Below are 16,946 nucleotides of genomic sequence, written 5' to 3' on the forward strand. Positions count from 1 at the left end.
CCCATCTGGGATGCACTCTCACATTTTGCCTGTTTATCGCCAACTCTGAAAGCTGTTGAAACATATCTGCACTTTATTCACATGGAAAAATGTTCACTGTTGGTCTATCTGAGAATAATGTGCCATGTTTGTTCGGCTATTTATTCCACTATGTCTGCAGAAACTAAAAAAAAAATCTCAGTCTTGAAAAATATTTTTCATTGCCCAAATCAGTAGTCATGAATACAATTAAATGTAGCAGTTTAAATCGTAATTCATTTTCAGAGTTTGTAGATTGTCTGTGTTTAGTTTCCACCTAAACAGGCCTACAAACGTGTACAGTACCCTTTCCATTTTTTTCTCTACATGGAAATTTAGCTTCATTGGTTTTCACTTTTACTTGGCCTTAAACATTTGTAAGCATCATTTTTAACATGCTGGATCATGATACATTTTCTAGTGTGATTTTTTATTTTTTCCCCACATATTCAGTCAGTATAACTGTATGGTTGTAAGGAGCGTGAGACTCGGAAAAACTTCTGTTAAGGGGGCTTTCTGTGTTTTCGCATTTTAGGACTATCTCAGGTCACAGGAAAATGTGAGTGGAAACAATATTCAAGTTGTTTGATGTCATCAGTTCACTGTATGCTGCATGTTGTTAATACTCTTTACAGTTTTGGCTCATTCTGTATGGTCTACTTTTGTTTGCAAAGACATTGTGTCGTGTTAAAATCTTGCACATTACTGTAAGCGTTAGTTTCTCTGTCTGTAAGCTACCAACAGAACATCACCAAAGCAAAAGGTTAAATTAGCGTGTTAAAATTGGACTGCATTTGCTGCATGAGATATTGGAAAAGCCTCCCATCCTGAATGCTGGCCTGTAGCAGAACTGCCTCCCTGCCACTGCTTGTTTTCCGAGCCTGTAAGTTCAGCCGTTACTCGCCATTAATAGTTGGACCTTAATACTTAACCGTCATTTAGACGCTAGTGTCGGAATGCAACAGTGCAAATCCTAGTTTGATTAAGGCAGCCATAATTAGACTCTGTCAGCTAGAATGTGCAGCATCACCAAGTCGTAACAATAGTCTGCACTTTTTCTTTGAATACATGCCTTCAGTGACAATGCATCCTTGGCTTTAATTATACTTAACTCCATTAATAAGTGAGTGAGATTACAACAAAAAGGGAGAACACTCTGTGGACTAAAACAAACAGAACACAAGGGTTGTATTTACATTTTCCCCAAGGCGATCCCTGTATTTTTCAAATGACCTCATGTATCAGGAAAATGTGATGCAAAAACTTTTTTAAACAAACGATTCTAATATAATCATTCTATTTTCCTCCTCCCTGGAGGTTAATGAAGCAATATGTTTAAGTATAGTAAATATGCAATGCTGAACTACAATAAAGTATATATTGAGTCAGTCTGCTTTCTCTTTTACTGTATCATCTCATTGCATGTAACGTAAGAACTGCAAAACTGTCTTTGGTTGTTCATGTACATGAATAATGTGCAACAAAAAATATATACCAGTAACATAACTATCATCCATGACAACAGACTTTTAGATTCATCATTTGTTTATTCAAACAAATTCAATCTCCTTTTCTTTAAGAAAAATAGATAAGTAATCATTACCTTTACAAATCCAATCTATGAACATCTGTACATATAAATAAGCAGGTTTAAGTGCACAGTCCCATAAAAACATTACATTAAAAAGTTATCAAACAGATCAACCATCTTAAAAGTATATACATAACAAGGAACAATGAAAAATATTCTACATAATGAGTTAAACTGCGTAACAATTAAAAACTTTGAAATTCAAAGCAAACTGGTACTGTTTTTAATGTTCATCTTTACCTACAGTCTAACACTGATTCAGTCTTGGCACTAATAAAAGTGTGAATAATGCATATGCTGTACAGAGAATTAGTGTGACAGTATGAAGGCAGATTTACATGGTTTCAGACCTTTTGGTCACGGCTTTAACGAGTCTAGTGATTCATGTTGTCTTACCATGACCAGAAGACTAGTCAAGAAAGGCAAACCCAATCCTGTCTAACTACAAAAAACAGCAGCCCACACATATTAAGCTGAAAACAGCTCCTCTTACAGTTTTAAGTCGCTGTATGTGACAAAGGTTTGGAGGATGTATTCAGAATTAAAATAAAGTTGAACAGTTTAGAGATGTGGAAAGAGGACACAACCACCACACTTCCACTGTTACTGTCATGTCTAATGAACCTCTTTTATACATCCTCTCTACAAAGACCAAAGCTCAGAGTGGCCCATGATTTATTTGGAAGACTGTAAATTCTAAACAGAGAGGGCAACATGCACTGATCTCAACTTTCCATCAGTTATGCCTTTTCACAATATTTCATACAGGTGAAAACTCTGGCTATGATGTACTGCATGTAAAATCCATACTCTTAAGAAAAAAACAGGATTGCTTTTAGATCATAAGCTGAAGCCATTAAGGATGCCTTGTTTCTGGCATCATTTGGCCTCTGCCACTAAGAGTTTTTACCAACAAGGCATGAGAAAACTGATTCGAAGCTAGATCCTTTCAGTTTGCTGGCAACAATCTTTTCTTCTTAAATCTTTCCAAAAAATAAATTAAACTAAATGTTCCAAAAAGTCTGAGTGGAGACAGAGAAAAAGAAACCCTTAATAAGTTCAAATTAAATATGTGAACGTTTTAAAAATATGACTAAAAAAATTACAATCTCGCAGGCTTACTTTACCTGACTTCAGTATATGACCCAAATGGGAATGCACTATTAAGTGTCAACAGGTTAAACTGAAAGACAACCAGAAATGAATGATTGAAATGCATTGGCATTTCTAGTAAATGGCATTGAGTAATTTTTGAAGCTATACCAATTTCTGAAGGGGATTCCTCCATTGCTTTGTATGGCCGTGACTACTGAAATGTCTGATGCAGTATGGTGCAAAACACACCTAATAAAGCATTTTTTTGCTTATTTGTCAAGTGACTGACAGCAAGATTTGCAGATGAGTGTTTAGTTATAAGGTACTTCTATGTAGAATTGATAAAATACCAAGAAATAGACCAGGCAGACCTGGACTCCTCCACCTTCTTATGATTAATTGTGTATTGTGATAGATTACTGACCTCTAAGCATGTCAAAGTATGCTAGAAAAGGCAAAAGCATTTCATTTATCCATACATCCAGCTTTGCCTCCTTCTACCTAGTCACTAAAAATGAATGACTGAAATAAATTTGTCAGTACTTGCTATGGAATTTGCTTGAAATTCAGGTTGAAACTGTGTGTAGTTGCTTCAATAATGATGTTTTAGAAATGCATATACATTGAAGAGCACTATGTTTACCTAAGCAGGTTCACAAACCATTACCTCAACATGACACATACTGTTTCAAATGGTACTATAACTTTACCACAGTATGTTAAATCCAGCAAAAGTTTGTCATTACAACGCTGGCATTCTGTGAGAAAGGAATTTTTTTTTAAAAAAAGGAATACTGATATATGTGTGAAGTTATTTTATGGATGTACGTACTTTGCAAAACAATTGTTTTTTATTCTAGGGAGGTCATCCTGGCCTGTATATTGTTTCTCAGTTCCCAGACATTTTAAAGTTACTTTTAGATATGCTGAGAAAACAAAATTTGTTTTTATGACTAATTTTGTTTGAAAAGGTGAATAAATATTATCATAAATTATGAGAATTAATAGATTTTAGGGTTCCCGCGACAGTCAGTGTTACCGGGGTAACACGGTGTTCAGGCACATACAACTTTCCCACCAGCCCCACCGACTTTTTTTTTTTTTTTATATAGACATAAAACCCATTTGGTTCATTTATGCGCATAGTGGTAGCACCCACATTCATCAAATAAAAAACTCTTAATTTGTAAAATACCAGTTATAAATACTCAATGTACGCTACAATTATAAACTGAAAGTGTCTGGTCTGTGCAACAGCGGAGCAGAGTTGCATCACAGAATAGCGGAGTCTTATCACGGGATGAGAGGAGAGTTGACCGACAAGATGATGGTGGAGGATTTGGTATCAAAGCGAAAAGCAAAAGCGCCTATTTGGCAATATTTTGGATTTAAACCTAATGCCAAAAGGGAACCTGATAGCATTAGTGAGGCAATCTGCAAACTTTGTCTGAAGAAGGTGGCAGCATCTGGAGGTAACACGCATTCGTTTCGTTCAAAAAGTAAGGGGAAGATCTAAAGATCTAAAGTTAAATATCAGTAAGCGCTCTGCAGATACTGAGCCGACACCATTTCTTGAATCATGTTCAGTGTAATCAGTAGCACTGGTGTTGTCATGAGTTTATTACCCAGTGGGAACATTTCCCCACCGTGTCATCCCTAATAAATTTATCGCTGATTTTTTTTTTTTTTTTGATTGATGATGTTCTGAAGGAAAAACAATGTGTTCAAAACTGGTTTTAGCTGTCAAAATTATTGCTTCAGAAGGTTTATAAATTAATAAAATCCTCCAATTAACCATTTTGGCACATATCCAGCCTTTATATCAAACTGGTATCCAAGAATTAAATAAGTACTGTATTGAGAAAGGGTTCCAGTGTCCATTTATCTTCAAGGCTTGCCCTGAGCCATGTGATGGAGTATAATGGTCAGTCCAGCTTCAGCTCCTCTTCGTGCACTAATCTAAAAAAAAAAAAAAAACACAAAAATGATTATCCAGTGGTTCAAAGGGGTTAGAAATATTCATATAATAATGGGTTAATACATTTTTTAATCAGTGAATTAAGTACACTTACTTTCATCATCCGAATCGAAGCCAAAGAGTGCAGAGCAAGTGTTAAGGGCTTGGTGTTTCTGTAAATCTTCTAAGCTGCTGAAGGAGGACAGACATTTGTCGCAGCGATGTCTGATCTTCTGTTCAGGGGCCACATAATCTACCTGCTGCTCCTTCTCTTGGACGGGCTCCTTCTTTTTCTTATTGCTCCAGTATACATTTTTCCTAAGAGCAGCCTCATTAGTGGACCTCCTCTTGCGCATTGAGAGCAGAGATTCATCCAGGTAGGTGGAGGGTGGTGGCCGGATGAAAGGAGCTTTGACAAAGGTCGCATAGGAGGGATCTTCAGGTTTGAAGGTTTTGTGCTCAGTGATGTGTGGCTCTCCCAGTTTCTGCTGGACTCCCTCAGCCAATGTAGACAAGTCCTCAAGGTCTCTGACATTCAAAGGGTCCCACTCGATTGGCGTTCTTTTTCGACACTTCTTACTTGGAGTGGTTGCAGCAGTGCCAGTGTGGGAAGTGAAGATCGATCCATCTGACAAATTTTTTGTCACATCCTCATATCCATTGATGGTGGCTTTGCTGTCGTCCGTGGGCTCATAACTCACTGTTTTCTCAGAACAATTATCTGATCTGGAAAGGTCTTCACTACTGTTTGGAACATTTACTTCACAATCCTGCTCTTCAGTTTTGCTCATTTCCCTGAGATCCTCAAGATTAGAGGCCTCAACGTGATCAGGGGTGGGACTGTCCCTCGGCCCCTTTTTATTCTGCAGCCATAACTCCTCGACCTTCACTCTCTGCTTCCACGGAGCTTCAGCATTTTGTTTTTTCTGTCTGCTTGGTCCCAACTCTAGCTCCTCTCTTTGAGGTGCTGGGATGTAGTGTCTCCATTCATGGTCATAGAGGCCCTGAAGGGTTGAGAACAGCTTCTCACAGTCTGTGAAGGGACACTGGGGTCTGAAGGGCTGGTGGGTGGTGACATGGTCCTTCAATTCTTGGTGTGTCAAGAAATGCTGGTTACACTCTAGATGGTAGCAGAAGTGCTGGAGAGGAGTATCATGGAGCTTCATGTGGTCCTTATAATGCTGGAGAAACTGTAACTGCCTGTTGGAGGAAAGCACAGTCAGTACAATAAGTTCTTCTAAAGAACATATTTTGCTGTGCAGAACATTTATCAATGGACTGAGTAATAAAAATAACTCTTTTTGAATATATAAAGAACAGTGAAATTTAAAGACAATTTTTGTACATTTGGCACCTAGGAAGGAAAAAATAAGGAATTCTGTACAGTTACAGACTTTTAAAGAAAAAAGCATATCAAATTTTTTCCCCAACATGCAGGTTTTTGATGGTTGTGAACCTGAATATTCATTCACTTGACTTTGCCACTGGATTTACAAACAACCAATGGTTGGTCTTTCAAATGCTGAAATCCAAAACAGAACCAAAACTTGTATTTAAGATAGAAAGGCACTGCTTTAATCTCTACTAATGTGTCATCATCCTCAGTGTTTTACATTATCTGTCCCACACGCATTTGCTAGGAAAGTATGAGTTGCTGATTGATTCATAACTCAATTAAATTTGTGATTTAGGTACTAGATGTAGAATTGGAAATCTGTATTAGTGGCCAGCTATACCAGAAATTAATACTACACATTCTGTAATGTATGAGCGATCCAATTCCCCACCTTTTAATTGCACCTTTTACACAGTTGAAGATTTTTTTTAATAAACAAAGAAGACACAGTCATTAACAATCAGTTATGTGAAAATTGTGACATTAAAGTCTAGGTAAGTTAGTCTGTGATGCTGATATACTGTACATCTTACCTGAGACAGAGGGTACACTTGTGCTTGGCCCAAACAAAAGTCTTCTCCAGCACTTTCTCTTCATTAATATGGCATTTGATAGCGTGCTTTGTTAGTGTGGTGCTGATCCTCAAGAATACTCTATCACAGGACTCTGAAGGGCACAAGTGATATATGATGTCCAAACCATAGCCATTTTCTCCTACTGGGTTCTCCTTCCCGTCTCCTTCCACCTCGTTCTTCATTACAGATGGATCTCTTACAATCACCATGCCATCTTTAATGACTACCTGCTCATCCTTGAAATCTACCTGCTTGAAAATATTTGAATTAGGGTTCTTGCACTTTTTGTGAAGCACAGATGTCTTTTTGATGAGGGTGCGCAGGTTTCTGATGATTCGATCTTCCCTCCTGAGGCTGGAAACTTTAGTTTTGCCTCCAGGTTTCTGTTGAGGAGTTTCCTCATCAGAAACAGATGTCGGATTTTCACCCTGAGGCTGGTTCTGATTTTCCACATTATCTGCTATTCCATTAGCAGCTGGAGTGTCCTCAGTGCATGGGTCCTTATCAGGGGGTTTTTGCTTGCACATTTCATCAATGTGTTCCAGAACATGCTTTTTGGCAAAAGGAAGCTGTTTAAAGCGTTTTCCACAGAGTATACATCTTAGTTTAGTACTTTTAAGGTGGGAGAGAGCATGCCTCATGACATTCAAGCCTTTATAGTCTTTGCGGCAGAAGTTGCAGTGGTGGGTCAAATGGGCATATTGTTGAGTTCGGAGTACTCTGTCCTTCCATGTTCTCTTGGCTTTCACCTGAAGAAAAGACAACAAACCATTGAAATCACTGCTGTATAGTTTATTCAAAACAATACAACTATTAGATAAAATTAGAGACAAATAACTGACCTCAGTATTTGAGACTTCTGTTACCACTGTGGGTTGGGGCTCCTGTTTTGCATCACCATTAAGCTCATCTGTTGCTGAGGATTCTTGAGGTTGGAGTTTCTCATTGTCAGGCTTTTTGGATTTAAGGGAGTAACTGTGTAACAGTTCTATTGGACAATCCAGTAACTCTAAAGGTGGTCCATCAAGCTCAGGATCAGCTTCAACAGCAAGCTCTGAACTAAGCTGTGTTTGAGATTCCTCTTGGGTTTGTCCACTGAGCCTGCTAACAGAGAACAAGTCAGTATGTTTCCCAAGTCCATTTTCTTTCTCAAGGTCAGTCATCTGCTCAAGTTGATTTTCTTTTTGTTCACTTTTTTGTCCAAGTTCATTCTCCAGATGAGGCATATCCTGCTCTGTGACTTCTGTGTTCAACTCAAAACCAGATGTGTCCTCAGTAAGGAATATGTCATTATCAGGGTAAGAGAGTTCCAGTTTCAGTAAAGGCTTCCTTCCCCTTTTTTTCCCTTTAACTTTGACCTTCTTCTCTTTAACTGTCTGTACCTGCTCCACTCTTGGAAGACCCTGCAACCATCTTTTCTTCTGACCTTTCCTTTTCAAAATTTGGCTCTTCACACATCTAGACAAGTACTCTCTCTTGCGGTTTAGAGGGAGCTTTGCAGAAGCAGAATTTTCCATGTTAGTGTGATTGCCTCTTAGTGAGTACATAGGCTTATTACCCGAAGACGTGGATTTGAGATTGTATGTGATCTCTGGATCATCACCAGGGTCTGCCTCATCATCAGACACAGAATGTTTTCTCCTCCGCAGTCTTCTCCTCCATTTTCTACTCTTCAAGAGATCATTATTTGATGGAGAAACACACTTTCCTACCTGTCCACCTATAATCTGCTTTTCTGGGAGGTCTTGTTTAACAAATGTAGCTTCAGTGCACTGGCACAAATTGAAACTCTGAGTGCATGAGTCATTTAAACAATTATTTGTTAACAGCTCTTCACTGTATTCAGTATACTGTATACTCTCTTCTTCCTTCATCTCATTTAGAACAGCAGCCTTCATGACCTTGTCACTTATCAACTCCAAGCAACGGGTCCTGAGGGTCAGGAGGTTCCAAAACTCAGGGTCAAAGCACAGGCGCTCCTTCAGCATCTGAAAAACAGAGATGTTAAAATGTTAGGCACAAATCCTAATGCTAATATATCCAATATATCATATGATGCTGAAGGTATTCCCCTCTTTACCCCCTCCAACCTGCAGAATATGGAAGCGAACATTGGTCCGGACAGGGCTGTTGTGGGGATGGGGCTCCTGGTCAGGATGCATGTAAAGCAGGCAGACAGTTCGGTAAGCCTCCAGGCTGCGTTCCTGGCAGAAGACCAGTAGGGCACACGCTCGACAAATCTCCAGGTCATGAGGCAGCAGGAAGGCGATGGTCTTGCAAACCAGTGACCGGGTTACAGAGTCAGCCGGCATGTCACATAGCTGCAAGGCCCTGGCACAGAGCTCCACACAGACCTGGATTCCTTCACCACCCACCTGTTCAAAAAAATAAACATTAGTTATTTAATAAGATATATATATATATATATATATAATATATAATTATATATATATATTATATATCTATTATATATATATATATATATATATATATATATATATATATATATTATATATATTATATATCTATTATATATATATATATATATATATATATAATATATCTCTATATATATATATATCTCTATATATCTCTATATATATATCTCTATCTCTATATATCTATATCTCTATATATCTCTATATATCTCTATATATCTCTCTCTATATATATATATATATATATATATATATATATATATCTATATATATATATATATATATATATATATATATATATATATATATACACACACACACACACACACACACACACACACACACACACACACACACACACATAGATAATAAAATGGTGGATAGAAGGAATGACTAGAGCCAAAATGAAAAACATGTTAATTTTGACTGCACAAGTGTGCACTGTTTACATTTTATTGCAGAGAATATTCAGACTTCATCACTTTTTGCACACTTTATTGCATTGTAGATTTTATTTTAGATAGATAAAATTGATATTTTTGGTCATCAAATCTCATCAATCTATACTCATTATCCCATAATGACAAAGGGAGAATATGTTTTTTAGAAATCTTGGCTAATTTATTAAAAATGTCACTGTGCTCCTGAGAAAATTCTAAACTTTAGAAATGGTTTTATACCCTCGACATTGTCTCTGCCTCACCACAAAATTGTGTTGCAGAGGCCTAGAGAGAGTTCCTTGGACCTTTTTGGCTTGTGTTTTGTGTTGACATGCAGTATGAATTGTGGGTCCTTATATACACAGATGTGTGCCTTTCTAAACAATGACTAATCAGTTTGATTTGCTGCGAGTTGACTCTATTCAAGGATTGATGGATAAATCTCAAGGATAATTCAAGCAAACAAGAAGCACCTGACCACAATTTGGAGTACCACAGCAAAGGGTCTGAATACTTTTGTGCATGACAGATTTACATTTCTGATTTTTTAATAAAGTAGCAGAAATGTTTTAAAACGTGTTTTCACGTGTTCCTTATGGGTTACTGAGAATAGACTGAAGGGAAGAAATGGCACTTCTATCCATTTAAAATGAATCTACAACAAAATAAAGTTTGCAAAAAGTGAGGGGGTCTGAATACTTTCTGAAGCCACTGTATATAGTTTATGGCTTTGTTTTCTGCTGGAGAGTGACAACACCAAAGTGAGGCTGTGTGCTTCAGACGGTTAAGTTCTAATCCAACTAATATCTTCCTTAGGTATGAGACATTGAGTGAGACCCTTGTCAGATCAAAGTGTTACCAGCTTGTCAATACATGATTTAAATGCAAGCTTCAAACAATGTGCAGAATCTTTTCTTATCCATTGTCCTGAAAAGCACAATGTGGGAAAAGATGATGCTGAGATGTCATGTCGCACCTCTGTGGTGACCAGTTTGACGAAGGGGAAGATGGCTCTGACATTGGTAGCAGAGGCAGCAAGTTGTAAGCACTCAGCCAGGAAGCCCTGTCTGGAAGGATGGGCCCTAAGATGCAATCTACTCCAGATGAACACCAGGTCCCTGCAGGAAGGCAGCAGCACATCTAGTTTTGTTATATTTTCATTAAACAACAAATGTCATAATTCGTGAGTCAATTAACAAAGGGGCACTGAACCAAATTAAGAAATCAATGTATGTATCCTGCCAATAACTCCCCTTACTGTAAAATTCATGTATATACCATAGACATATTGAGCAAACACTGGGCAATTTACAGAATGCTTCTGAAAGTTACTGAAAGTATATATTTAGTTATATTAGTGTGATGTACTTGTCTGAAGATTATACTTACCAGATGTAATACATGTCTCCATTGTGTAGATGCTGGGTAAGGAAAGCTTTACACAGTGACAACAGGAGCTCATCTTTTTCAACGCTCTCTGTGTTGCAGATGATCTCCACTGCATCACGGCCATCTATCTCCGCCATCTGAGGAAGTAGATATGTAGAAGGACATAAATACATATAAAAAAAAACACCAAAAAAGTAAATCAAAATACATTACAATTAATGAGGGATACGAGGAACAGAAGAAACTATTTTAAATATTCTTGTCTATCAAATGTTATTCTTAGAGAATGTCTTTTTCATGACTCTATTCACATCATCGTCCAACAATCTATACAGACCAAATCATTAACTTTTTCTATTCTCCATTTTGGCTAATGTAATCTTTTCCATTTGCGCTTTCCCTTTGCTGCTCTTCGTCTCTTACCTCCTTGTGAAGATGTTCATGCAGTGAGGCCTTATAGAGGCAGGTCAGGTAGGCCTGATGGAAGTACAGGTGCTTTCCAGCCTCATGATTTTCCAGGCAGCTTTTAGACAGGGCCATGGCCTCCTGTATTCGTTCACAGGCCTGCAGATAACGGACCCGCAGCTCCAAGAATACTGGCAACTCTGAGCTCAAGTAGTCCTCAACTACATGGGAGGGAATCACATGTGTTAATGCACATGAAATGGGGGTATTTACATACAAGTGTGGGCTAGGGTCATTTTAAATAGAATAACGCTGATGGGGGTGTCATTAGTATTCCATAATGGCCAATGAGTTTTGACGATCTCCGATACAAAGGGTTTGATGTATTGTAATATCTTAGGTATGTAAAGACGCACCCACAATCTGATTGGCCAGCGGTTGTCTTATTATCTAAGTAACCAAAAATATTTTGATAACTTCTAACCACAACAGCCTGGAGAGCCTGCAAACAAATCTGATGAACACTGGCTGAGTGGTCTCAGAGGAGTTTTAAAAACTAGAATGGAACAAAACAAAAAATAACAGAAAAAAAACTGCATAGAGCATGACATCAATAGAACACAGCAGCAACTGAACCTCTCCATCAAACAGTGTGGACTAACAGTGTGATAGTGATTAATGAATGACAGACAGGAAGGTGAGGCTAGAACACAATCTGTCACGCTCCCTATCAATCCATCCCTGCTGCTCCAGAGCTGTGTGCTCTCACAACTCCTCTCCTACCTGTACCACTCTATTAAGCTGGTTACTTTTATTGATGACACAGCCCCAATCGGCCCTATCAAAAGTGAGTCTGGTCACAGGAGCGGAGTGCCCCACTTGACAATGCAGTGCTCTCTGTGTTCATTCCCTCTCAGTTATTAAACATGATCACGAGCCTACCCTCTTTTGGTGGAAAGTCTGCCTCCTTGAGGATTCCTTGCAGCACTGGATTCTCCCATGGGCCTCCTGCTTTGATGATCTGCTTCACATGCTGAAAGTAGCCATTCCTGTGCCTCAGGAGCTGAGAGTGACACTCCTGCAAAGAGTGGTAAAAAACTGGTTTACTAAAATTTCCTTTCAGAACACACACCCTTTTTGTGAGATGAACAATCACAACATTAAGTGTTAAGATACTTAATGGCATACTAAAACAGTCAAAATTATGAGTAGCTGTGGGAAACAATGGCTCATAAAACATTGGTGTAAGACTGACAATGTTATATTGGTTTCGGCTGCTTGTAACTGTTACTTAACACTGAGCACCGCTTACTAATGACGGGTACAGCAGCTATGTCTTATGAAAGTGTGTTGTGTGAATAAGAAAAAAAAAAAAAATGAGACAGTGGGTCAGTTTTTGTCACCTGAAAGGAATCAAGGATGTCTTTTAAAGGGTCTTCCACAAATTCTTCTTTGCTGAAAAACAGCATCAGTTCAAAGAAGCTCCTGCAAGACAGTGAGAGAAAAAAAAGTTTGCCAAAAAACAGCAACTTACTGTGTCACCCCTTAAGGCTGTGTGGTATTCACACAAAATAATTTTTGTTTACAGTTTTAGTCTACAATTATTATGTTTTTCGCACCAATTTATTGTTTTGCACTCATCCTTAATTTATGTTCTATGTTTCACTGTGGTCCACGAAGAACAGCATTTCGTTAAAAGAAACTGTTTTTTCAACAGGGGTTATTCATGCTAAAACAGATCCACACATCGCTCCGAATGGCAGCAACTGGTTCTGTCCTGAAGTTGACGTACCATGCTTTCTGGTAAGAGTTACTGAACTACGAGTGGAAAATAGAGTATGTCTGTTCATCTACAAAAAATATTCAGTTTCCAAGTAAGAAACTACTTACAAGGCCAGACTACTGAGAACATAGTGGATATGCTGACAGTCATCAGGGAAGGCAGCAGTGGCTTTGGTGAAACTGCAGAGTGCTGTCCGCAGCACCTTCAGCTGGGGAAGAGGAACTTGCCATTGCCCTGTGTACTCCTCAACCAGCTGTCCAGAAAGAAAATAGAACGCCACAAAAACAATGAAGATATTTCAATACAACAAGAGTTGCGAGTTAAGAGTTATCTTACATCTCATACAATCCAACACTACAAGCGTTCTTTTACTTAAAAGAAATGGGCTGCAATTGATCACCACAATTACTTTTTTCAATTTAGCAGTTAAACACTTAGCTGACAAAATTCAGCACAGTCATATTTTTTCTTTTCTATATACGCATTTAAAAAGGTAGAAATTGCCATTTTTGCCCATCAATCTACACTCAATAACCCATAATGACTAAGTGGAAACATGTTTTAGAAATTTGTGAATTTATTACAAATCAAACCTGAAACCTGTCAATTACAAAAGTATTCAGACCCTTAATTCAGGACTTTGTAGAAGCCCTTTTGGCGGCAAGTACAGCTTCAAGCCTTCTTGGGTAACACTGCACACCTGGATTTGTGCAGTTTATCAAATTTTTCCTGGCAGGTCCTCTCAAGCTTGGCAACTGGGAACTGCCATCTTCAGATTTCCTCACAGATGTTCTATGGGGTTAAAACTGATCTTTGGCTGGGCCACTCAAAGACAGTTAAAGACTTGTTCCAAAGCCTCTACAGTGTTGTCTTGTATGTATGCTTTGGATCATTGCTGTGCTGAAAGGTGAACTATCGCCCCACTGTCAGGTCTTGTACACCCTGGAGCAGGTTTTCTTTGAAGGACCTCTTTGTATTTGGCTGCACTCATCTTTCCCTCAGTTCTGACCAGTCTCCCTGTCCCTGTTGCTAAGAACCCCCCCATAGCATGTTGCTGCCACCACCATGCTGCACTGTAGGGTTGGTATCTCATCACAACAGAGATTTTTTCCTCATGCGCTCAGAGTCCTTTAAATGCTGCCTTTTACTCACAAACTGATTGATGGAATGATGCCAAGATGGTCGTCCTTACAGCAGGTTCTCCCATCTCTGCAGAGGACTTCTGAAGCCCTGTTAGAGTGATCACTGGGTTCTTGGTCACCTCTTTGGCCAAAGCCCTTCTTGCCTGGGTACTCAGTTTGGCCAGACGGCAAAGTCTAGGAAGAGTTGTGGTGGTTCCAATCGTCTTCCGTTTCATAAATATTGAGGCCACTCTGCTCCTTGGAACACTCAAAGCTTTAGAAATGATTTTATGGCAATTTTAACACGGAGGTCTGCAGAGAGTTTGTTGGAATTCATGGCTTGGTTTTTGTCCTGACATACAGTGTGAATCGCGGGCTCTTATATAAAAAGGTAGAGGCCTTTTGATACTACTGTATGTCCAATCATTTAAATTTGGCACAGGTAGACTCCAGTCAAGTTCTAGACACATCTCAAGGATAATTAAAGCAAACGGGATGCAATCTTTAACACAATAAAGCGGCAAAAAGTGAAGGGGTCTGAATACTTTCTGAAGCCACTGCAAATGACTGTTTATTGTAGTACTCCCTGAGCACAACATGATGACCACAAAGTCACAAACTACTTATATTACAAAACATCTTCCTAACTTTCATACTGTCGCAATCAGATTCTTAAGCAGTGTTCGCAAACGCTGTAAAGCTGCACCGTGTGTAGTGTGGTGTAATACCTTGTTATGTTTTACAGTTCAACATGCCCTGGCTCTGTTCTGACAGACATCTCCATGGTAACAGACCTCTCCAAAAGGAGGGACTCACCAGCGTTAGATGATTGTTAGTAAACTAATTCGGCTCGAATATCGTTAATCACAGTTTCTTAAAAACAAGGCTGAAATCAAACTGATTTGTGACAGGGGCACATCCAATGAGTTCACAGTCCTTCTGGGCTGTAGTAAGTTTACCTTGTACTATTTAAGCTAACGTTACTGCTGATAACGTTATGTTACATGATGACTGAAAAAAAATTAAGTTTTCCGTTGGTGGCTATACATTTGTATGTATTTACGTTACCTAACCTGGCATTTCATATCAACTAGTGGTATTTGAGAGCAGAGCATGTAGTACTGTCTCATTGTTTAATTAAGGGTTCATAATAACTGCAGTTAAACAGGTCGCTGGAAGACCTGATACCGTTAATTAGCTTAGCTTAACGGACTTGCTATAAAGCTAAATATTATCAAATATCAGGCAGCGATCTCTAAAAACACATTTACTACCTGGAGTTACTTAGCCAGGAGCTCAGTTTATATCTATCTACATGCTGTTTACCATGTCTGTGGCGCTGCTGGTGGGTTATGCCACACTCTTAGCTAGCTACACAACTGTATTAATAGAGCTAGTCTGGAGGCTAATGTTAGCCAACGAAGCTAGTAGCGTTAGCAATAAACAGACGCCGACTCGGTAGACCACAAAACAAAATGGGGTCTAACATACCTCACAAAACTCAGAGCAATAGTCTTTGCTCTTCAGAGACGACTCGTCGCTGCAGTGTCTTTTACACAATGTGTCCAGGGCTGATTCAAGTCCGTCTGTTTCCAAATCACTTTCGCTGTCCGCCATACTGGCTGCTGTATCCAGCGCATAGTCAAAGTTGCCAGGTTTGTAAGATAGCATCCTCCTATCTCCCACGACAAAACACAACCAACCTGGCAACACCGTCACGACACATGTATTAATAAAGTTTTTTAAGTTTATTGACACCATACAACAGACAACCATGTCCAACCTTTTAAAATGTCCCTTAAAGCTTAAAAGGATGAAGTCTGGTTGATTAAAATTAAACTATTTGACAAAAGGGACTATTGACGGAATAACATCTAGAAAATATCTGTAGCCTGTTGGCCCCTGGTTGGCCCCTGTCTATGGAGGCTGAATGTCAATTTGCTACATGATGCCATTGGTTTGAGGCGGAAACATAATCTTGAGCAAAAGATATGAATATATTGATTATCCACTGTCAAAAAAAACAAAATAAGTTATAAACCATAGCCTACATTTTTACTGATGCCCTAACCTGCAGACAGTCATTGAGATGCATGTTCCCTATGAAAATCAACTTGTTTAGACTCCAAACTTGCTTGAGATAGTTATTCCATCATAGTGAAGACAACTGCTATTGACTTTTAGCTCTCCTTCTTCAAATTAATTTAATAATTTATTTATTATTCTGACTGTTATACTAGTTTACTACAAACAGGATATCAAGATTGCTGAGACTAGACCATTCTGCAAACTTTGGTTCAATTTTATATGAGATGGCAGTTCAAATATCAGAATAAATGGTTGACATTTATGTAGTCATCTAACAAATTCTCTTTCTGTGAAAGATCAGATTACTATTATCTTAGATATCAAGGAAATTGTTTACAGTAGAATTTACAATAAGCCATTTTTGAGTGTTACAGGCTCAAATGTAGATAACCCTTAAAAACAAGGAGAATAATTACATACTCAAGTACAAGGTTACAGCAATTTTGGCAAAATGTGAAAAAACTATATAGAAGAGATGAATGTTTGGCTTTCTTTTACAAAATATAATATAGTCAGTAGTGATGAATGTCAGACATTTCACCTTAAAAAAGATTCATGCCCATATTTGCCTATAAACTATGTCACTTAAAAAAGAAGAAGAAAAAATACAAGTTAAAACAAAAATATAAAAATAGGAAGAGAGCAAAAGA

General features: G+C 38.4%; 1 protein-coding gene across 2 annotated transcripts; it reads right to left on the reverse strand.

Annotated features, from left to right (window-relative positions):
• Nucleotides 1-1,562: 1,562 nt before the first annotated feature.
• Nucleotides 1,563-15,850, reverse strand: LOC120801966. 2 transcript variants are annotated; one of them, XM_040149355.1, is made up of 12 exons: nt 15,700-15,850; nt 13,195-13,340; nt 12,708-12,789; nt 12,247-12,382; nt 11,323-11,525; nt 10,900-11,036; nt 10,487-10,628; nt 8,723-9,007; nt 7,475-8,620; nt 6,591-7,381; nt 4,777-5,861; nt 1,563-4,663 (listed from the first exon to the last, which is right to left on the reverse strand). In XM_040149355.1, the coding sequence occupies exons 1-12, from the start codon at nt 15,823-15,825 to the stop codon at nt 4,659-4,661; spliced, it is 4,284 nt and encodes a 1,427-aa protein (XP_040005289.1). In that variant the 5' UTR covers nt 15,826-15,850; the 3' UTR covers nt 1,563-4,658. The 2 variants fall into 2 exon arrangements, with proteins under 2 accessions (XP_040005289.1, XP_040005290.1); XM_040149356.1 differs by lacking the exon at nt 15,700-15,850 and adding an exon at nt 14,240-14,580.
• Nucleotides 15,851-16,946: the final 1,096 nt, after the last annotated feature.

This window comes from Xiphias gladius, chromosome 16, assembly GCF_016859285.1.
Source record: "Xiphias gladius isolate SHS-SW01 ecotype Sanya breed wild chromosome 16, ASM1685928v1, whole genome shotgun sequence".
In the NCBI taxonomy this organism is placed as follows: domain Eukaryota; kingdom Metazoa; phylum Chordata; class Actinopteri; order Istiophoriformes; family Xiphiidae; genus Xiphias; species Xiphias gladius.